The sequence below is a fragment of the Anomaloglossus baeobatrachus genome, chromosome 1 (assembly GCF_048569485.1).
Source record: "Anomaloglossus baeobatrachus isolate aAnoBae1 chromosome 1, aAnoBae1.hap1, whole genome shotgun sequence".
Lineage (NCBI taxonomy): Eukaryota > Metazoa > Chordata > Amphibia > Anura > Aromobatidae > Anomaloglossus > Anomaloglossus baeobatrachus.
In genome coordinates, this window is record NC_134353.1 from 800,180,738 (window position 1) to 800,203,682 (window position 22,945).

The 22,945-nt window shown below is 52.6% G+C and overlaps 1 protein-coding gene across 3 annotated transcripts in view; it reads left to right on the forward strand.

Annotated features, from left to right (window-relative positions):
* Positions 1–225: 225 nt before the first annotated feature.
* STARD4 (StAR related lipid transfer domain containing 4) overlaps positions 226–22,945 on the forward strand; it is a 50,878-nt gene continuing 28,158 nt past the window's right edge. The window contains exons 1-2 of one of the 3 annotated variants that reach the window (XM_075325015.1): positions 226–636; positions 8,486–8,599. In XM_075325015.1, the coding sequence (XP_075181130.1) occupies positions 8,495–8,599 (105 nt within the window). In that variant the 5' untranslated portion in view covers positions 226–636; positions 8,486–8,494. Of the gene's footprint in view, positions 637–1,138; positions 1,542–8,485; positions 8,604–22,945 lie in introns of those variants that run through there. The other 2 variants (XM_075325016.1, XM_075325017.1) reach the window with 2 other exon arrangements.

The following is a 22,945-nucleotide window of genomic DNA, read 5'->3' on the forward strand; positions in this document are numbered from 1 at the left end:
TCATTTTTGTTGATAAATGCATAAAAAACTGAAAAAACTAAATTGCCGAATAAGAAACTGACGAATAAGAAACCAACTTCAGCATCGTCATCGGATGCCATACTCCAGTGTGACCGTGAGCCTGATCGCATCTGCGGCGGCATGAGAAGATGTGAGGTGTGCCCTCAGCGCTATCCACTATCCGCTATATCACGGCTCAGCACCCGCCGTGTGATCCGCTCCTGGGAGCCCTCAGGGCAGTTTCCCACAGCTCTGCGGATCACACTCCCGCCGGTAACATCAGCTGCCTGCGCTGTGACCGCCATGACGCTGCCGGAGGACAGGATGACGCGCTGTGACCGCACCGAGCGCCGCCATTGTCAGGACCTTACTCACTGCTGAGCACAGCACCGTCACCTCCAAAGCATCACAGGGAGATGCTGAGCGGCGCACAGCCCCGCCCACCCCGGGGACGCTGTGACTGCACATCTCCTCTGATAGGCTGAACGCTCGGTCAGGTTACACCCTATGAATGACTGTACGCTGTGATTGGCTAATAGTGAAACTGCTGATACAGTGCGCACTACTACAGCTGTCATCCGGAGGGTGAGAAGCGCCAGCGGGTGAGGATCTCCGAGGGGTGAAGACGTCCAGCTGGTGAGGAGGTCCGGAGGGTGAGGAGGTCTGGGGGTTGAGGGGTCCGGAGGTGAGATGGTCCAACAGACGAGGAGCTCCTGAGGGTGAGGAGGTCTTGAGGGTGAGGAGGTCTTGAGGGTGAGGAGGTCCAGTAGGTGAGTGGGTCCAGTAGGTGAGTGGGTCCACAGGGTGAGGTGCCCCTGATCGTGAGAAGGTCCAGAAGGTGAGGAGGTCCACTGGGTGAGGAGGTCCTGGGAATGAGGAGGGCTGGAGGGTGAAATGGTCTGAAGGCTGAGGAGGTCAAGGGGGTGATGAGGTCTGGAGGGTAAGTGGGTCCGGAGCATGAGAGGGTCCAGCGGGTGAAGAAGTCTGGCTGGTGAGGAGGTCCGGGGGTAAGAAGCTCCGGAGGGTGAGGAGGTCCAGCAGGTGAGGAAGTCCAGCGGGTGAGGGGATTGGGGGGGTGAGAAAGGTTGGCGGGGGAGTGAAGAGGTCCGGAAGGTGAGAGAGTCCAGCGGGTGAATAATTCTGGAGGGTGAAGAAGTCAGTGGGTGAGGAAGTCTAGAGGGGGAAGAAGTCCGGAGGGTGAGAAGTTCCAGCAGGTCAGGGGGTCTGGAGGGTGAAGAAGTCAGTGGGTGAGGATGTCCGGAGGGGGAGAAGGTCCAGCGGGTGAGGAGGTCTGGAAGGTGATGAGGGCCAGTGGGTGATTGGGTCAAGGTGGTGAGGAGTTCCAGAAAGTGAGGAAGTCCAGGGGGTGAAAGGTCCAGAGGGTGAGGAGGTCTGGGAGGTGAGACATCTGGAGGGTGAGGAGTTCCAGGGGTTGAGGAGGTCCGGGGTGAGGAGGCTCGGAGGTGAGAGGAGGTCCGGATGTTGAGTGTCCGCAGTCATCCGTATCACTGGCAGCGACTGGTATTTCCTATTTCTCTGTGGTATGTATCTGCTGATGTGAGATGTCCCTACAAATAAACCAATTCCATATCTGTGAGCAGCCGCTAATTCATGGCACAATGTGACAATGGTCCATATAACGGGGTGCAGGGTGTTATAAGAGCTCCCTCTGTAGCCCGAATAATCACTGATAATGATCAGATCTATATTATAATCCTCATCAATGATCATCTGGTCTGTGGTAGGGGGAAACGTCCGACTCATCGCTCAGCGCTGTCATCCAGGACATATAGCGCTCATACATCCCGCAATCTGGTGATGTAAGAAAAAGGGCAATAATCCATCATGCGGCTCCAGTCTCATTTATTTATTTTCCTTTGCTTGTGTGACGCCCCTGGACTACAGTGGTCAGGTCGTCACAGGGTACTGCACGCTCTTTACCTCTTAGTGCAGGACTCAACCCTCCATGGTTCTGGGTTCCCAATCCTATAGTACTGCCTCCATCCGCATCCAAATCCCAACCACACCTCACACCACAGCCTGTCAGACACACCAGTGGGCTGCTGAGCTGGAATAAAGCCGTCCACCTAGGGGTCAGGCAGACTGGTGGGAGTGAAGTAGAGGAGAACAGAAGTAGCTCCCAGAGAGTGAGGAGCTAGGGAGTAGCAGCTCCCTACAGAAGAGTGGTAGCTCTCGAGTAGTGAGGAGCTGGGGGAGTGTGTGGCTCCCTGGGAGTTAGAGGTTGCGTCGCAGACGGGAGTCAAGGAGTCGGAGACCCGGTCGCAGGGTATTGAGGCTGGGTGCCTAGACCTAGTCTTTGAGGACGGTCAGCAACTCGAGTCTAATCACCAGTCCGGGTCGAAAGCACGGGGGGGTACAGGACCCTAGGTCGGGGAGTAGCTTCAGGCAACCCGGCAATTAACCTGCGGAGGATAGTGACTTTATGGATTGTCCCCAAGAAGCTCAGAGATCAGGGGCACTAGCGCAACGAGGGGGATAGAGCTTTCCAACCCAAGCAGCCCACAGCAATGCCAAGAGTGAGCCCTTGAGAGCACAGCTCCACTACCAACAAGTAGGGAGCGGTGCCCGGACAGCTTTACGCCAGTGCGCCACCAGAACACTTCTAATTTGTGCACGGAGGCAGGCTCCGGACCACCTGGCAGTACTATAGGGGATTGATACCCAGACGGGCTCCCCCAAGAGGGCAGCGGCACCCAGAGACTTGATTTACCTTGTTGTCAGAGTCTGCTTTCCATCACCGATGCTGCCTGAGTACATGGTTCTCCCTTGCTTTCCACTAGCCCTGCACTCCCCTGCACCAGCGTTCCACCAACCCAGAGTCCCAGGACCTCCCCTACCCGTGGAGGGAAACGTTATCTGGCTGCCCCCACTCCATCTCTCCCGGGTACTCCCATCGGCAGCGGCGGTACTCCCCTTTACTGCGAACCACGGGTGGCGTCACAAACTCTCGCCTCTGTAAATAGCCCCTTTTCATTTGAGAGTGGCCGCGAGCCCCCGGGTCCGGAGACCCTCGAGCCACAGTAGCAGCAACTCCCGGATCCAGGCGGCACACTTGTCTAGCGATTTTATATTCCACAGCGCTTTACATACATCATCACTGTACAGACATTATCATCACTGTCCCCATCGGGGCTCACAATCTCCATAAGCTATATTTGTCTTTGGAGTGTGGGAGGAAACTGGAGAACCTGGAGGAAACACAGCAAACACGAGGAGAACGTACAAACTCCTTGTAGATGTTATATTTGTTGGGATTTGAACCCAGGACCCCCCAGCTGTGCAAAGTAACAGAGCTAACCACTGGGCCACTGTAATGCCCTTAATGCCTGATACATTGTATTTACAGAAGACATACATACAATATTTATATCCTGGCATCCAGGAACCTGTGCAGGGGCAAATCTCAGGGGTGGAACCTGTGCAGGGGCAAATCTCAGGGATGGAACCTGTGCAAGGGCAAATCTCAGGGGTGGAACCTGTGCAGGGGCAAATCTCAGGGGTGTAACCTGTGCAGGGGCAAATCTCAAGGGTGGAACCTGTGCAGGGGCAAATCTCAGGGATGGAACCTGTGCAGGGGCAAATCTCAGGGATGGAACCTGTGCAGGGGCAAATCTCAGGGGTGTAACCTGTGCAGGGGCAAATCTCACAGGTGGAACCTGTGCAGGGGCAAATCTCAGGGGTGGAACCTGTGCAGCTGTCCAATAGGTAACAGGCCAGATCCGCCTCCAAAGCAAGTGGAATTGTACATCATGATGAGCTATTGGGCTACTAAGGGCCCATATACTGCTCTTGTACAGAGGCTTTCTGCTGTCTGTGTGCGCCGCTGGCCCATCTACCATTACAGTATATGGCAGAACATATGAGAGAAAGCTCTGACTGTGCCTGGGGGGTCCTGACTGTGCCCGGGGGGTCCTGACTGTGCCCGGGGGGGTCCTGACTGTGCCCGGGGGGTCCTGACTGTACCTGGCGGGGTCCTGACTGTGCCCGGGGGGTCCTGACTGTAGGGGAACATGGAAATAAAACTATACACTGTAACATCACATAACACAATATAACAACATTGCACAATATCAGATATACGGTATTATATATAGAAAGCATTATGTATGATACTGTATAATAACACTATACAATATAATATATACAATATAATACTACAGTATATAACACCACACATTACAGTATATACAGTATAATGTAACAGCATCACCTGAAAGCAAAACCATCAACAAGAATGGAAAACATGACAGTGCACCATTGTAAGAGGGCCAATAGCGATCACAACTTCCATCCACTCCGTATATTAGTCTCTTGCTAAATCCAGATGTTCAGGTATTCTTCTGCACAATTTCTTTACTCTTACATTTTCATTGAGAATGATTTATTTTCCTGCTGACAGTCTCCAATCTGAGGGCCAGCAGTGGACACAGACAGAAGAGGCCCCTGTACAAGAACAATGTGTGGCCCCTCTGTGCTCCATACCTCCTCATATCGTACTATTCTCCTGTTTTGGAGGTTGAAGCTGGCCCCGTTACTTCTGGCACCAATGACATGTCCGTCCCTGTTGAGGACACTATTTATTAGCTGGGGAGTAGAGTTGAGCGGATCGTTAATAATCCGGGTCCGGATCATTGGCGGGTTGACAATGAAGTTCGGATCCGATCCGGAATCCGGCCCAATATATGTCAATGAAGAGCGAGAGAGAGAGGAGATGATGAATGTATGGATGTAATTGTTTAAAGGGTTTGTTCAGTTTCACACAAGATTAGTCCTCAGGCAGGTACTGCTGTGAAGTAACAGAACAACCATTAATTGCGTGTCTGAGCCTCTGCTGCTCCATAGCTGCCTCTGTGGTGGTGATGACTACAGGCAACCACTGGACTCGGCTGTCTCATGTCTGATCATGAATGCTGAGCCCAGTGATGGTCTGTGGTGGTCATACATCGTAGACAGGATGTCATCGCTGCAGCCCTGTAAACAAAAGAGCAGCGGACAATCAGCACTGGAGCAACAAAGGTTCAGTAGGTACGTATTGCTCCTAAGCATTACATGCCTGTAGACCATTTTTTTTTTTTTAAATGGAACATCCCTTTAAATATTTGAAAGTTTCCAGTGTCAGGACAAGGTCTGATCTGTACATTGTGCTGGTGACTGTGAGTTTTGAATCTGCTGTACTCATCTATTTTGTTTCCTCTCTTTCCTTTGCACAAAGGTTTGGGATATTTTTGTCGCCATGTGTTAGTGTATGAGAACCGGCATGGCTACTGCCTGGTGCGTGAGAACTGGTGTGGCTGCTGCCTGGTGCGTGAGAACTGGTGTGGCTGCTGCCTGGTGCGTGAGAACTGGTGTGGCTGCTGCCTGGTGTGTGAGAACCGGTGTGGCTACTGCCTGATGTGTGAGAACCGGTGTGGCTACTGCCTGGTGCATGAGAACCGGTGTGGCTACTGCCTGGTGCGTGAAAACTGGTGTGGCTGCTGCCTGGTGTGTGAGAACCGGTGTGGCTACTGCCTGATGTGTGAGAACCAGCGTGGCTACTGCCTGGTGTGTGAGAACCGGTGTGGCTGCTGCCTGGTGCGTGAGAACCGGTGTGGCTACTGCCTGGTGTGTGAGAACCGGCGTGGCTGCTGCCTGGTGCGTGAGAACCGGCGTGGCTACTGCTTGGTGTGTGAGAACCGGCGTGGCTACTGCTTGTTGTGTGAGAACCGGCGTGGCTACTGCTTGGTGTGTGAGAACCGGCGTGGCTACTGCTTGGTGTGTGAGAACCGGCGTGGCTACTGCTTGGTGTGTGAGAACCGGCGTGGCTGCTGCCTGGTGCGTGATGATCTTAGGCTGGAGTCACACTTGTGAGAGACTCGCGCGAGTCTCGCATCGCATCACCCGGCACGGCCTGATGCTCTCCGGACAGGAGCTTCTCAGCTGCATAGAAATACATGCTGCCATCCCGCTCCTGTCTGGGGAGTGTGCGGCCATGCCGGGTGATGCGATGCGAGACTAGCGCGAGTCTCTCACAAGTGTGATTCTGGCCTTAGTTTGATACCAATGGGATCTGTAAGAAATAGCTCTTGTCATTCTGTACTGTACCTGTTATGGCTCCTTTGTTAACAGAAGCCATGATAGTGACGATGTGACACCGAGATGTGACAGAGGTGACAACTGTGACGCTCCAATGCATGCCAGTTTATCACACCGTGACAGTCATCGTTAGGGCACTCTCAGATGTCAGTTCTCCTCCCACGAGTGCTATTCAATGTTTTTTACAGACAGCAGTTGGGTAGCTTACATGTCCGATTTGTTTCCTCAGACTGAGTTGTCCACACAAAAGCACAGACACTTCTCTGATATTGACCCTAGTGTTGGATCAAACCCAACAATGGTAGTCTATACATTCAGCAAAAATCGGACGCCAATAGGACGTCATCCGAGTGCTGCCATTTGTCATCGACTGTTTGATATGAGAAGCTTGAGAAAGAAACAATCATTTTTTTTTCATCCAAGAAAAACTGATTAATCTCTGTCCAAACTTCGACTTTGATGGTGAAAACTTAGAATCTGACCAAACTGATAACACTCAAAAATACCTAAAGAGCTGTTCCGAAGGCTAAACAAATATTAATCTAAATCCCTATCTATTTAATGCTGAAATTTAAATTTCTAATATCATGTTTTTCCAAAAATAAGACACTGTCTTGTACTTTTTTTGCACCCCAAAAAAAGCACTAGGGCTTATTTTTGGAGGGGGTCTTATTCTTGGAGAAACATGGTTGGGGGTAAGTTTACACCCCCCCCCAAAAAAAAAGCAGTCCCTCCCAATTACCAGGAGACTCAAACTTACTAGACCCGGACGTCTGCGTGGCTCCCAGGTCCTCCTGTGATCTCCGGTGGGTGCTGCACGCTGTCCTGCTTTGCTTCTGGCCGACACACTCACACGCATCAGATCACACACACATCAGATCATTCTCTCATCACATCCAGCATTACAGAATGCTTCCGGCCCCAGGGAACGATGGGAGAAAGTCACGTGTCGCATTTTCTGTAAGCAAGCATTGCAGCAAGTCATTGCGCTCCACCTCACAACCTCTCAGGATTCTGCCAGCAAGAAGAGATCGGTGTCGCTGGATGTGGTGAGTGTGTGCGGGATCTGATGTGTGTGTGATCCGATGTTTGTGTGTGTGGGGGTGCATTCACTGCAGGTCCTCTGCTCGGCGTCTGGTGAGTGTGATTGCGGGATGCCTGCTGTCTATAATGAAGTGTCCTGCAGTATCATTAACTTTTTTAGCTCCTTGGACACTTCATTATTGAACCGTGACTAGGGCTTATTTTTGGAGTAGGGCTTATATTTAAGCCTTGTTCCGAACATGCTGAAAATCCCTGCTAGGACTTATTTTTGGTGGAGGTATTATTTTTGGAAAAACATGGTATACTTTTATTAAAAATTCTGTATGGTTCCCTAACTACACTGACTAGCTACTTTCTTGTTGAGGGTGCTTCATTTGTGAATCCCAGTGCATGCCGCGATACTCAAGCGAAGCATCATCGGGGGTCAGATGCTGCAGTGAATGCCACACACTCTGCCCCTCCCTGAAACAAAGCGTCATCAGGGGGCCGAGGTTGCAGTCAATGCCACACACTCTGCCCCCTCCCTGAAACAAAGCGTCATCAGGGGGCCGAGGTTGCAGTCAATGCCACACACTCTGCCTCCTCCCTGAAACAAAGCGTCATCAGGGGCCGAGGTTGCAGTCAATGCCACACACTCTGCCCCCTCCCTGAAACAAAGCGTCATCAGGGGGCCGAGGTTGCAGTCAATGCCACACACTCTGCCCCCTCCCTGAAACAAAGCGTCATCAGGGGGCAGAGGCTGCAGTCAATGCCACACACTCTCCCCATCCCTGAAACGCAGAGTCCTCAGTGATACTCATTTTAGGGGCTGTTCTGTCTCTTCTCTGCCTCTGTGCGCTGTCAATGTGTGATTTGCACAATGACAGCATGCTCTGTTTTGCTGGCTCAGTTCAGTAGTAATGAGCTGGCAACAGAACAGAGCACAGTGTCAGTGCGCAGTGTCATGGTACCTGATGTTCAGACGCTGCCCCTGCAAATGATGCCACATACCCTGACACCGCTTACTGACATTCTGGTCCTGGACTGCCATGTCAAGTGGTAGCATGCGGTCTGCAATTTCGTATCACTAAGGTAATACCACACACTCAGCCAGGATCCCAATTTTTCTGTAATGTCCGGGGACACTGAAAAAACCCTCGGCCATGGTGTACTCTGGTGTCACATGTTTATCTCTGAACCCCTGAAAGCATTGTGCGTTACACACCGCACATTCTCCTAAAAATATATATACAGTAGTTGAGTAATATCTTACAATATGATTTTATTACTCACCTCCCGTTTTATAGACTATGGACATAGTGACATCACAGTTTTGTATATTTCCTCTTATATTTTTCTTTTGTTTTAGTTTAGCAATATGGAGGACCAGATTGATGTACCATCCAAGTCAACAAAACTCCAGAACACATTGATCCAGTACCACAACATTCCTGAAGACGCCTGGAGTGTGGCTAAGAAATCCGTAAGTAAGTGTATTTCAATTATCCATCCTTATTTTATCATACAATGTGAAGAATAGAGGGAACGATCACTAGAAGTCCAACTTTTGGGTGTAATATTAGAAAGCGTATAAAAGTGGGCCTGAGGATTGATATATGAGTTTTCTTTTGTCATGCTAGCTATATTAGGCCTCATTCAGACATATGGTTTTTACATACATGTTCTGTCTGTGTTTTTCATGGATAAAACACCCATTATAGTCTACGGGACTGGTCGGATGTCCATATTTTCTCTGCACTGTGTGTCAACACAAGTCTATGGATCCGTGAAAATGACTGACAGTGTGATGCCCTGGACTAGCCAGGTTGTCACAGGTAGTCCCATACTCACAGGGGCGTGAGTATCACACTCCCCTTAGTAAGGTGACAGCAGCCAAACTACAAAACCCTTGTCACCTCCCTCCGGGTTTGATGTTCACACCGGGGGGGGGGGAGCCAGGCGATTGGCTCCGCCCACAGAGGAGTTCACAGGCCCTGAGGCGGGAAAACAGTGCAGTTCCCCGTGGGGAGTAGAGAGAGGAGTTGAGTCTTGACAGTGAAGTGGAGTGGAGTGAAGTTCAAGGGCAGACCTGCGTCTAGGTCTGCCATAGGCTACATCTGGTGGCTGGGTTGGAGCCCAGTCACCTCTGGCAAGGAGGCAGATGGTGGTGGCCGCCTGCAGGAGCTGGGATTACAGCCGGTGAAACCGTAGGGACCGGGGACGGGCGGTGGCCCGCCGGTACCGAACCGGGGAACTGATGGGAAACCGGAGTACCAGGAGGGGTACTCAGACTCAGCATGAGGCCCAGAAACAAGCGGGCTAAGTCAAATCAACTGATTGAGGAGTGGACTTTAGGACCTTTCCCACATAAGACCTGACTGAAGACAACAGTCCAACGATAGGGGTAAAGCCACCGCCCAGGCATAGAGACCCGAGGCGCCAGCGTCTGCGGGCAAAGAGGGCTCTCCCGACACATATCAAACCGGGGAGCGGACTACCGTTGCTCAGGCATAGGAGTCGTGATTTCTACATAAGTGAGGTGCAGGAGAAAGGCAGAAACCACCAACCTGATAAGGGGAAAACTGCAGCCGGCTGCGGGCACCATTCACCATCTTGTTTGGTTTACCAGAGACTCCAGCGTGTTTGTCATAATGAGTACAACAGTGCCTTCGGGCCGCGCACCGCACCGCACCGACACCCCAGCACGCATCCATCCCCTCGCCTCAGCACCTCCCTCGGGCTCCCCGGGACCATCATCCCCCTACCCATGGAGGGGGTCAACACCAAGCTGCGCAAAACCATCCCCGGGAGCCTAGTCAACGGCAGCGGTGGTGTCCATCCATTCACCACAACCTGTGGGTGCCGTCACGAACTTAAATCCCCTACAAACAACCGCGGCTACGGCCGTGGACCTCCCCACCAAAGTCCCTATGTGTAGCGCCAACCCCTTTCAGAGCGACGTGACCCTCAGGTCCGTGAGGAGCTCGAGCCACCCACCGACGAGCACGGATCCGAGCGGCTCGGCAGCCGGCCGAGACCCGGGGCGGTACAACAGCACACGAGTGACATCAGCGTGCAGTCCGTGTGCCATCAGTGATTAACTTTGTGATGGATAGGAGAAGGTTTTTCTTTGTTTATTTATTGTTTATTTCATTAATAACACATGGACCAAACGCTGATGAAAAGCAGATGAAAAACCCACATGAAACTGAAACTGGTTTTGTGTATGTGACAAATCCCGTACGTCTGATTGCGGCTTTAGGGTGAGACCGCACCGTGTATCTGACCTCATGGCCTACAATCTGCCAACCTGAGACAGTCAATGACTGTGTACATATGGAATAAAATTGTGCACCCATGGCCTCAATATCAGCCTCACTGTGGGGGCTCACCCTTATTTTTCCATTTTTCACGCTAGGGTCTATCCCTCCCTTACAGATACTTGTGGATATGTGGATTTTAGCAGTCCTCCTATTTGCTTCTTTATGACCAGACACAAAGCTTCATTTGTGAAACCCGTTTAGTAAACCTTACAGTCATGTTAACTTTGCCCCTACATTTTTGTAATCAGCAATTGAGAAAAGATTTAATCTTCAGCACAGCCAAGACCTATATCCTAGTAGTCATAAATACAGCTATAAATGTAATGCTGTAACTGCGCTCGCTCAGGAGACCAGATACAGGAGGTTATTCTCATGGTCTGCCCTTTTATCAGTGCAGTACAGATCAGGTATTTGGAGTCAATAAATGATTTCTTTACTTGCTTAGTACTAGTTATAATATTTCACCAGACGTTTTATACATGTTTGATATCATTGTATCATCCCTGATCATTCCAGATCACTGGCCTGTGTAAATATGGCACCATTCAGGCTTTGAATGAGTAAAATGATTATTTGGCAGCTAATCACTGGGTGTTCTCCTCCCTGTCTGTGATTCTCTACTCCTCCATCTGCCTCCGGGCTGTGAATGACAAATCACTGCTGAGATTTCAAATAGAGGAGGCAGACAGAGGGTCCGGGAAATCACAGACAGGGAGGAGAAGGCCCAGTGTACAGCCCAGCCCCTGTGCACCGTAATCTAATCAGCAGATAACTTCAAATGGTGATTAAAGAAGAACATCAAAGTAGATCTCTTCACCAATTACAGCCATGTCTTTACTTTATATTATAATTTCGTGAAGACCGGTCCTCTTTAGCTTCTTTTATTGGTAATCTACGCCTATTGTTGGCAGAAATCTGTCCCTGTAAATCTGCCTTTATCTTCTTTCTAACATTGGACGCAATAGTACGTCTTACAGTCATATGAAAAAGTTTGGGCACCCCTATTAATGTTAACCTTTTTTCTTTTTAACAATTTGGGTTTTCTTTGTCGCTCCATTGGGAGACCCAGACCATTGACCATTGGGTGTATATAGCTATGCCTCCGGAGGCCACACAAAGTATTACACTAAAAGTGTAACGCCCCTCCCCTTCTGCCTATACACCCCCCGTGCTCACGGGCTCCTCAGTTTTTATGCTTTGTGCGAAGGAGGCTGACATCCACGCATAAGCTCCACAACTTAGTCAGCAGCAGCTGCTGACTAGGTCGGATGGAAGAAAAGAGGGCCCATAACAGGGCCCCCAGCATGCTCCCTTCTCACCCCACTTTGTCGGCGGTGTTGTTAAGGTTGAGGTACCCATTGCGGGTACACAGGCAGGAGCCACATGCTGTTTTCCTTCCCCATCCCTTAATGGGCTCTGGGTGAAGTGGGATCTGGATCGGTCTCCAGGCACTGGGACCGTGCTCCCTCCGCAGCCCCTGGGAATCTGCAGGATAGGAGCTGGGTATCGTCAGGGACAAGGCCCTGCTACTATGAGGTACTCTGTGTCCCCGTGGGGACCGCGCATGGAGCGCTGGTGCCATACACATTACAGCACTGCTGGGTGTGTTAGTGCGCCGGGGACTACCGCGCATGGAGCGCTTGTGCCATACACATTGCAGCACTGCTGGGTGTGTTAGTGCGCCGGGGACTACCGCGCATGGAGCGCTTGTGACATACACATTGCAGCACTGCTGGGTGTGTTAGTGCGCCGGGATCTACCGCGCGGCCGCGCTTATTGCCGACCGCGCTTATAACTTTAGTCCCCGGCTTCTGCGGCCTAGTGTCGTATATTCCCGCCCACAGGCCTGCCAGTCAGGGGAAGGGCGGGACGCTGCACAGATCGTCAGCGCTGAGGGCTGGAGCATACATTAGTATCCTCCTCCCTCCTCACTCAGTACACTGGGGCACTAGATTCCCGCACTTTTCTTGGCACGCCCACGGTCTCCTCCTCCCCACAGAACGCCGGCAGCCATTCCTGTCAGCGATTCAGACGCTGGAGAGGAGAGACAACACAGGGAGACCCAGGCAGGGAATCTGGTGATCACACAACCGCTCTGAGCGGTCGGTAAGCAGCACCTGTGGTGCTGGCCCCACTGAGTACCGAAGTGTATATTTATACAGCTTATAGGCTATACATTTGCACTGTACGGTCGCTCTGTTGATTTTTGGCTATATACCCTCCTGGTTGTTCTCAGAGGAGACAACATGTCATCCGCAAAAAGCAAGGTTGCCAAAGCACAGGCGTACTTTGCAACATGTACCTCATGTACAGCTGTACTACCGGCAGGTTCCACTGACCCTCATTGTGTGCAATGCTCGGCCCCTGTGGCACTTACTCAGCCGGAGCCTCTGCGACTGGTGGCCCAGGTGGAACCACCTGCTACCACTGTCCAGGTGACAGGGACGGAGTTTGCAGCCTTTGCTGACAAACTGTCTGAGAGTATGGATAAATGGTCTGCTAAAATACTGGAAGCATTGCAGTCCAGACCGGTGATTCAGGCCCCGGGCACTATCCAATCCTGGACCCCTGGTCCTCCTCAATTGGAACAGCAAAGTGCCCCTGGGGTATCCCATAGGTCCCAGGATGAGGTCTCTGACACGGACCGCAGTCCCAGGCCGCCCAAGCGGGGTCGCTGGGAAATTCCCTCCACTTCATCACACTGTTCAGGGTCCCAGCAGGGGGACTCTCTGGAGGATGAAGCGGAGGTATCAGATCAGGATTCTGATCCTGAAGCCGCTCTCAACCTAGATACACCTGAAGGTGACGCAGTTGTGAATGACCTTATAGCGACCATCAATCAGGTGTTGGATATTTCTCCCCCAGCTCCTCCAGTTGAGGAGTCTGCTTCTCAGGAGAAATTCCGTTTCAGGTTTCCCAAGCGTACATTAAATATGTTTCTGGATCACTCTGACTTCAGAGAGGCAATCCAGAAAAACCGAGACTGTCCAGACAAGCGTTTTTCCAAGCGCCTTAAGGACACACGTTATCCCTTCCCCCCCGAGGTTGTCAAGGGCTGGACTCAGTGTCCTAAGGTGGATCCTCCAATCTCCAGACTGGCGGCTAGATCCATAGTTGCAGTGGAAGATGGGGATTCACTCAAAGATGCCACTGACAGACAGATGGAACTATGGTTGAAATCCATCTATGAAGCTATCGGCGCGTCTTTTGCTCCAGCATTCGCAGCCGTATGGGCACTCCAAGCTATCTCAGCTTGTCAGGCGCAGATTAATGCAGTAACTCGTACATCTGCCCCGCAAGTGGTGTCCTTAACCACTCAGGCGTCGGCGTTTGCGTCCTACGCCATTAATGCGATCCTGGACTCGGCGAGCCGTACGGCGGTGGCATCCGCCAATTCGGTGGTACTCCGCAGGGCCATGTGGCTACGTGAATGGAAGGCAGACTCTGCTTCCAAAAAGTTCCTAACCGGTCTGCCATTGTCTGGCGACCGCTTGTTTGGTGAGCGATTGGATGAAATCATTAAACAATCCAAGTGAAAGGATTCATCCTTACCCCAGTCCATACCAAACAGACCTCAACCACGGAAGGTACAATCGAGGTTTCGGTCCTTTCGGACCGCGGGCAGGTCTCAATTTTCCTCGTCCAAAAGGCCTCAGAAAGATCAGAGGAACTCCGATGCATGGCGGTCTAAGTCACGTCCTAAAAAGACCGCCGGAGGAACCGCTCCCAAAGCGGCCTCCTCATGACTTTCGGCCTCCTCAAACCGCATCCTCGGTCGGTGGCAGGCTCTCCCGCTTTTGCGACGCCTGGCTGCCACAAGTAAAAGACCGATGGGTGAGAGACATTCTATCTCAAGGTTACAGGATAGAGTTCAGCTCTCGTCCTCCGACTCGTTTCTTCAGAACATCTCCGCCCCCCGACAGAGCCGAGGCTCTTCTGCAGGCGGTGGGCACCCTGAAGGCGGAAGGAGTGGTGATCCCGGTTCCTCTTCAGCAACGGGGTCACGGTTTTTACTCCAACTTGTTCGTGGTGCCAAAAAAGGACGGATCCTTCCGTCCCGTTCTGGACCTAAAACTGCTCAACAAGCATGTGAAAACCAGGCGGTTCCGGATGGAATCGCTCCGCTCCGTCATCGCCTCAATGTCCCAAGGAGATTTCCTGGCATCAATAGACATCAAAGATGCTTATCTCCACGTACCGATTGCACCAGAGCATCAGCGCTTCCTGCGTTTCGCCATAGGGGACGAACACCTTCAGTTCGTGGCACTGCCTTTCGGCCTGGCGACAACCCCACGGGTCTTCACCAAGGTCATGGCAACAGTGGTGGCAATCCTACACTCTCAGGGACACTCGGTGATCCCTTACTTAGACGATCTCCTTGTCAAGGCACCCTCTCAAGGGGCATGCCAACACAGCCTGAACATTGCTCTGGAAACTCTCCAGAGTTTCGGGTGGATCATCAATTTTCCAAAGTCAAATCTGACACCGGCCCAATCACTGACATATCTTGGCATGGAGTTTCATACTCTCTCAGCGATAGTGAAGCTTCCGCTGAACAAACAGCGTTCACTACAGACAGGGGTGCAATCTCTCCTTCAAGGTCAGTCACACCCCCTGAGGCGCCTCATGCACTTCCTAGGGAAGATGGTGGCAGCAATGGAGGCAGTTCCTTTTGCGCAGTTTCATCTGCACCCACTTCAATGGGACATTCTCCGCAAATGGGACAGGAAGTCGACGTCCCTCGACAGGAACGTTTCCCTTTCTCGGGCAGCCAAAGCTTCCCTTCAGTGGTGGCTCCTCCCCACTTCTCTGTCGAAGGGGAAATCCTTCCTGCCCCCATCCTGGGCGAAGGTCACGACGGACGTGAGCCTGTCAGGGTGGGGAGCGGTCTTTCTCCACCACAGGGCTCAGGGGACTTGGACTCAGACAGAGTCCTCCCTTCAGATCAATGTTCTGGAGATAAGGGCAGTGTATCTTGCCCTAAAGGCGTTCCAGCCGTGGCTGGAAGGCAAACAGATCCGAATTCAGTCGGACAACTCCACAGCGGTGGCATACATCAACCACCAAGGCGGGACACGCAGTCAGCAAGCCTTCCAGGAAGTCCGGCGGATTCTGCTGTGGGTGGAAGTCACAGCCTCCACCATATCCGCAGTTCACATCCCGGGCGTAGAAAACTGGGAAGCAGACTTTCTCAGTCGCCAGGGCATGGACGCAGGGGAATGGTCCCTTCACCCGGACGTGTTTCAGGAGATCTGTTGCCGCTGGGGCACGCCGGACGTCGACCTAATGGCGTCCCGGCACAACAACAAGGTCCCGACATTCATGGCACGGTCTCAAGATCACAGAGCTCTGGCGGCAGACGCCTTAGTTCAGGATTGGTCGCAGTTTCAACTCCCTTATGTGTTTCCTCCTCTGGCACTGTTGCCCAGAGTGTTACGCAAGATCAGGGCCGACTGCCGCTCCAGACTGGCCGAGGAGGCCGTGGTACCCGGATCTGTGGCATCTCACGGTCGGCCAACCGTGGGCACTACCAGACCGACCAGACTTGCTGTCTCAAGGGCCGTTTTTCCATCTGAATTCTGCGGCCCTCAACCTGACTGTGTGGCCATTGAGTCCTGGATCCTAGCGTCTTCAGGATTATCTCAAGAGGTCATTGCCACTATGAGACAGGCTAGGAAACCAACGTCCGCCAAGATCTACCACAGGACGTGGAAAATATTCCTGTCGTGGTGCTCTGCTCAGGGTTTTTCTCCCTGGCTGTTTACCTTGCCCACTTTTCTGTCCTTCCTTCAATCCGGATTGGAAAAGGGTTTGTCGCTCGGCTCCCTTAAGGGACAAGTCTCTGCGCTCTCTGTCTTTTTTCAGGAGCGCCTAGCCAGACTTCCACAGGTACGCACGTTCCTGCAGGGGGTTTGTCACATCGTCCCTCCTTACAAGCGTCCGTTAGAACCCTGGGATCTGAACAGGGTGCTGATGGTTCTTCAGAAACCACCGTTCGAGCCAATGAGGGATATCTCTCTCTCACGCCTTTCGCAGAAGGTGGTCTTCCTAGTAGCAGTCACTTCACTTCGGAGAGTGTCTGAGCTAGCTGCACTGTCATGCAAAGCCCCCTTCCTGGTGTTTCACCAGGACAAGGTGGTTCTGCGTCCGGTTCCGGAATTTCTCCCTAAGGTGGTATCCCCCTTTCATCTCAATCAGGATATCTCCTTACCCTCTTTTCTTCAGCGCTCTATTGGGAGACCCAGACGATTGGGTGTATAGCACTGCCTCCGGAGGCCACACAAAGCAATTACACTAAAAAGTGTAAGGCCCCTCCCCTTCTGGCTATACACCCCCAGTGGGATCACTGGCTCACCAGTTTTCTGCTTTGTGCGAAGGAGGTCAGACATCCACGCATAGCTCCACTGTTTGTAGTCAGCAGTAGCTGCTGACTATATCGGATGGAAGAAAAGAGGGCCCATATGGGGCCCCCAGCATGCTCCCTTCTCACCCGCGGTGGTGCTTGTAAGGTTGAGGTACCTATTGCTGGTACAGAGGCTGGAGCCCACATGCTGTTTTCCTTCCACATCCCCTGGAGGGCTCTGTGGAAGTGGGATCCTACCGGCCTCCAAGCCCTGAGGCCGGGCTCCATCCACAGACCCAGAGAACCTGCTGGATTTGGAGCGGGAGTGCCGTTCAGGGACATGGCCCTGCAACTTTCAGGTACTCTGTGTCCCTGGCAGGCACGGACACTCTCAAGGCTTGCTGAGCGTTATAGCGCGCCGGGGACAGTAGCGCTGTGCGCTGGGGTTAGGTCACTGCAGCTTTGCTGAGTGACGTTACATGTTGGGAACTACTGCGCCGACCGCTACTGGAGCGGCGGCGCAGCTGCGACTTGTGGTGCGCCGGGGACTTTGCGCCGACCGCGTTTTTACGGCGGCGGCGCTTCTAACTTTAGCCCCCGGCTTCTGCGGCCTAGCGCCGCTTCGTTCCCGCCCCCACCCTGTCAATCAGGGTAGGGGAGAGACGCTGCTCAATTGGCAGCGCCGAGGGCTGGAGCTTTATTTACATGCTCCAGCCCTCTCACTAGGCACAGTGGGAAGCAGGCTTCCCGCTCTTCGTCTGTATACGCCCAGGGCCCGCCCCCCCTCTCCACAAGGACGCCGGCAGCCATTACACATGCGGTCTGGCTGGGGAAAGGCAGCAGGCTCTGGGAGACCCAGACTAAAGGGATTTCGGCGACCACACACCCGCTCCTAAGCGGGCGGTAAGCTGCACTTTAGTGCTGGCCCCACTAGTGCCTCAGTGTTATATTAGTGTACTTATTTCTTAGTACCATATATATATATAGTTGCACTGTAAGGTCGCTTCTTGGCTGGACACCCTGTACTGCTCTGAGGAGGCAGCAACATGTCATCCGCAAAACGCAAGGGTGCCAAGGCACAGGCTGTGTACACTGTTTGTACTGCATGTGGGGCTGATCTACCGGCAGGCTCCAAAGACTCACATTGTGTGCAATGTTCAGTCCCAGTGGCACTTCGTCAGCCAGAGCCTAATGTGGTGGTAGCCCAGGCAGAGACGCCTGTGAACCCTGCCCCGGTGACGGGGACAGACTTTGCAGTTTTTGCTGATAAAATGTCTGTGACTATGTCAAAAATCCTGGAGACCTTGCAGTCCAGGCCAGTTACTCAGACCATGGACACTGCTGTGTCTATGCTCTCCGGTCCCCCTCAGTTGGAACTAATCCGTACTTCAAGGGGGTCTCAAGCATCACAGGCTGAAGTCTCTGACTCAGATGACAGTCCCAGGCAGCCTAAGCGAGCTCGCTGGGAAAGACCCTCCACGTCATCACACTGCTCAGGGTCTCAGCGAGAAGAGTCTCTCGGTGATGAGACTGAGGACGGTGATCAGGATTCTAATCCTGAGGCTCCTTTCAATCTGGATGCCCCTGATGGTGACGCCATGGTTAATGACCTTATATCGGCAATTAATAGACTGTTGGAGATTTCTCCCCCAGCCCCTTCTGCAGAGGAGGCAGCTGCACAGCAGGAGAAGTTCCATTTCCTGTATCCCAAGCGTAAATTAAGTGCTTTTTCGGACCACTCTGACTTCAGAGAATCGATCCAGAAACACGACGCTCATCCAGACAAGCGTTTCTCTAAACGTTCTAAGGATACCCGTTATCCTTTTCCCTCTGAGGTGGCCAAACGCTGGACCCAGTGTCCAAAGGTGGATCCCCCAATTTCCAAGCTTGCGGCTAGATCCATAGTCGCAGTAGAGGATGGCGCTTCACTTAAAGATGCCAACGACAGACAGATGGACCTTTGGTTGAAATCTGTCTATGAAGCTATCGGCGCGTCGTTTGCTCCAGCATTCGCGGCCGTGTGGGCACTCCAAGCTATTTCAGCTGGTTTAGCACAGGTGGATGCTTTCATACATCCAGCAGTGCCGCAGGTGGCGTCCCTAACTTCGCAAATGTCTGCGTTTGCGACCTATGCTATCAATGCTGTCCTAGAATCTACGAGCCGTACCGCTATGGCGTCCGCCAATTCTGTGGTTTTGCGCAGAGCCTTGTGGTTAAAGGACTGGAAAGCAGATGCTGGTTCCAAAAAATGCTTAACCAGCTTGCCATTATCTAGAGACAGACTGTTTGGTGAGCCATTGGCTGAAATCATAAAACAGTCCAAGGGTAAGGACTCTTCCTTACCACAGCCCAGAGCAAGTAAACCTCAACAGAAAAAGTGGCAGTCGAGGTTTCGGTCCTTTCGAGGCTCGGGCAAGGCCCAATTCTCCTCGTCCAAAAGGACTCAGAAAGAACAAGGGAGCTCAGATTCCTGGCGGGCTCACTCACGCCCCAGGAAAGCAAATGGAGGAACCGCTTCCAAAGCGGCTACCTCATGACTTTCGGCCTCCTCCCTCCGCATCCTCGGTCGGTGGCAGGCTCTCCCGCTTTTGCGACATTTGGCTGTCACAGGTCAAAGACCGGTGGGTAACAGACATTTTGTCTCGCGGGTACAGAATCGAGTTCAGTTCTCGACCTCCACTTCGGTTCTTCAGAACCTCCCCACACCCCAACCGAGCAGATGCCCTGCTGCAGGCGGTGGACTCTCTAAGAGCAGAAGGAGTCGTGATCCCTGTCCCCCCTCAGGAACGGGGGCGAGGATTTTACTCCAATCTCTTTGTGGTTCCAAAAGGACGGCTCCTTCCGTCCTGTTCTGGACCTAAAACTGCTCAACAAGCATGTGAACGCCAGGCGGTTCCGGATGGAATCCCTCCGCTCAGTCATTGCCTCGATGTCTCAAGGAGATTTCATAGCATCAATAGACATCAAAGATGCTTATCTCCACGTGCCGATTGCTACAGAGCACCAACGCTTTCTACGCTTCGTGATAGGAGACGACCATCTTCAGTTCGTAGCTCTGCCATTTAGTCTGGCGACAGCCCCTCGGGTGTTCACCAAGATCATGGCGGCAGTGGTAGCAGTCTTGCACTCTCACGGACACTCTGTGATCCCTTACTTGGACGATCTACTGGTCAAGGCACCCTCTCAAGAGGCATGCCAACTCAGCCTGAATGTTGCACTGGAGACTCTCCAGGCGTTCGGGTGGATCATCAACTTCCCAAAGTCAAATCTGTCACCGACCCAATCACTAACGTATCTGGGCATGGAGTTTCATACTCTCTCAGCGATAGTGAAGCTTCCGCTGGACAAGCAGCGGTCTCTACAGACTGGGGTGCAGGCTCTCCTTCAAAGTCAGTCGCACTCCTTAAGACGCCTCATGCACTTCCTCGGGAAGATGGTGGCGGCAATAGAGGCGGTTCCGTTTGCGCAGTTTCATCTGCGTCCACTTCAATGGGACATTCTCCGCCAATGGGACGGGAAGTCAACATCCCTGGACAGGAAAGTCTCCCTTTCCCAGACGGCCAAAGACTCTCTGCAGTGGTGGCTTCTTCCCACCTCATTATCACAGGGAAGATCCTTCCTACCACCGTCTTGGGCGGTGGTCACGACAGACGCGAGTCTGTCAGGGTGGGGAGCAGTCTTTCTCCACCACAGGGCTCAGGGTACGTGGACTCGGCAGGAGTCCACCCTTCAGATCAATGTTCTGGAAATCAGAGCAGTGTATCTTGCCCTACTAGCCTTCCAGCAGTGGCTGGAAGGAAGGCAGATCCGAATTCAGTCGGACAACTCCACAGCGGTGGCATACATCAACCACCAAGGGGGGACACGCAGTCGGCAAGCCTTCCAGGAAGTCCGGCGGATTCTGATGTGGGTGGAAGCCACAGCCTCCACCATATCCGCAGTTCACATCCCCGGCGTAGAAAACTGGGAAGCAGACTTCCTCAGTCGCCAGGGCATGGACGCAGGGGAATGGTCCCTTCACCCAGACGTGTTTCAGGAAATCTGTCGCCGCTGGGGGGTGCCGGACGTCGACCTAATGGCGTCACGGCACAACAACAAGGTCCCAACCTTCATGGCACGGTCTCGCGATCAAAGAGCGCTGGCGGCAGACGCCCTAGTGCAAGATTGGTCGCAGTTCCGGCTCCCTTATGTGTTTCCACCTCTGGCACTCTTGCCCAGAGTGCTACGCAAGATCAGATCCGATTGCAGCCGCGTCATACTTGTCGCCCCAGACTGGCCGAGGAGGGCGTGGTATCCGGATCTGTGGCAGCTCAAGGTCGGCCAACCGTGGGCACTCCCAGACCGACCAGACTTACTGTCCCAAGGGCCGTTTTTCCATCGGAATTCTGCGGCCCTGAACCTGACTGTGTGGCCATTGAGTCCTGGATCCTAGCGTCTTCAGGATTGTCCCAAGGGGTCGTTGCCACCATGAGACAGGCTAGGAAGCCCACGTCCGCTAAGATCTACCACAGAACGTGGAGGATATTCTTATCCTGGTGCTCTGCTCAGGGAGTGTCTCCCTGGCCATTTGCATTGCCTACCTTTCTTTCTTTCCTGCAATCTGGGTTAGAAAAAGGTTTGTCGCTCGGCTCCCTTAAAGGTCAGGTCTCGGCGCTATCCGTCTTTTTTCAGAGGCGTTTGGCACGCCTTCCTAAGGTGCGCACGTTCCTACAGGGGGTTTGCCATATCGTACCCCCGTACAAGCGGCCGTTAGATCCATGGGATCTGAACAGGGTACTAGTTGCCCTCCAGAAGCCGCCCTTCGAGCCTCTGAGGGAGGTTTCACTTTCTAGACTATCGCAGAAAGTGGCTTTTCTGGTAGCGATCACATCTCTTCGGAGAGTGTCTGAGCTGGCAGCACTATCATCCAAGGCTCCCTTCCTGGTCTTCCACCAGGACAAGGTTGTGCTGCGCCCCATTCAGGAGTTTCTCCCGAAGGTGGTATCCTCTTTTCATCTTAATCAGGATATCTCTTTGCCTTCGTTTTGTCCTCATACAGTTCATCGGTATGAGAAAGATTTACATTTGTTAGATCTGGTGAGAGCACTCAGAATCTACATTTCCCGCACGGCGCCCTTGCGCCGTTCGGATGCACTCTTTGTCCTTGTCGCTGGTCAGCGCAAAGGGTCGCAGGCTTCTAAGGCCACCCTGGCTCGATGGATCAAAGAACCAATTCTTGAAGCCTACCGTTCTGCTGGGCTTCCGGTTCCATCAGGGCTGAAGGCCCATTCTACCAGAGCCGTGGGTGCATCCTGGGCATTACGACACCAGGCTACGGCTCAACAGGTGTGCCAGGCAGCTACCTGGTCGAGTCTGCACACTTTCACCAAACATTATCAGGTGCATACCTATGCTTCGGCGGACGCCAGCCTAGGTAGAAGAGTCCTGCAGGCGGCAGTTGCCTCCCCGTAGGGGAGGGCTGTCTTGCAGCTCTAACATGAGGTATTTCTTTACCCACCCAGGGACAGCTTTTGGACGTCCCAATCGTCTGGGTCTCCCAATAGAGCGCTGAAGAAGAAGGGAATTTTGTTACTTACCGTAAATTCCTTTTCTTCTAGCTCTTATTGGGAGACCCAGCACCCGCCCTGTTGTCCTTCGGGATTTTTTGGTTGGTTTGCGGGTACACATGTTGTTCATGTTGAACGGTTTTCAGTTCTCCGATGTTACTCGGAGAGAATTTGTTTAAACCAGTTATTGGCTTTCCTCCTTCTTGCTTTTGCACTAAAACTGGTGAGCCAGTGATCCCACTGGGGGTGTATAGCCAGAAGGGGAGGGGCCTTACACTTTTTAGTGTAATTGCTTTGTGTGGCCTCCGGAGGCAGTGCTATACACCCAATCGTCTGGGTCTCCCAATAAGAGCTAGAAGAAAAGGAATTTACGGTAAGTAACAAAATTCCCTTCTTTGTCCTCATCCAGTTCACCAATGTGAAAAGGATTTGCACTTGTTAGATCTGGTGAGAGCACTCAGATTCTACATTTCTCGTACGGCGCCCCTGCGCCGCTCGGATGCACTCTTTGTCCTTGTCGCTGGCCAGCGTAAAGGGACACAAGCTTCCAGATCAACCCTGGCTCGGTGGATCAAAGAACCAATTCTCGAGGCTTATCGTTCCTCGGGGCTTCCGGT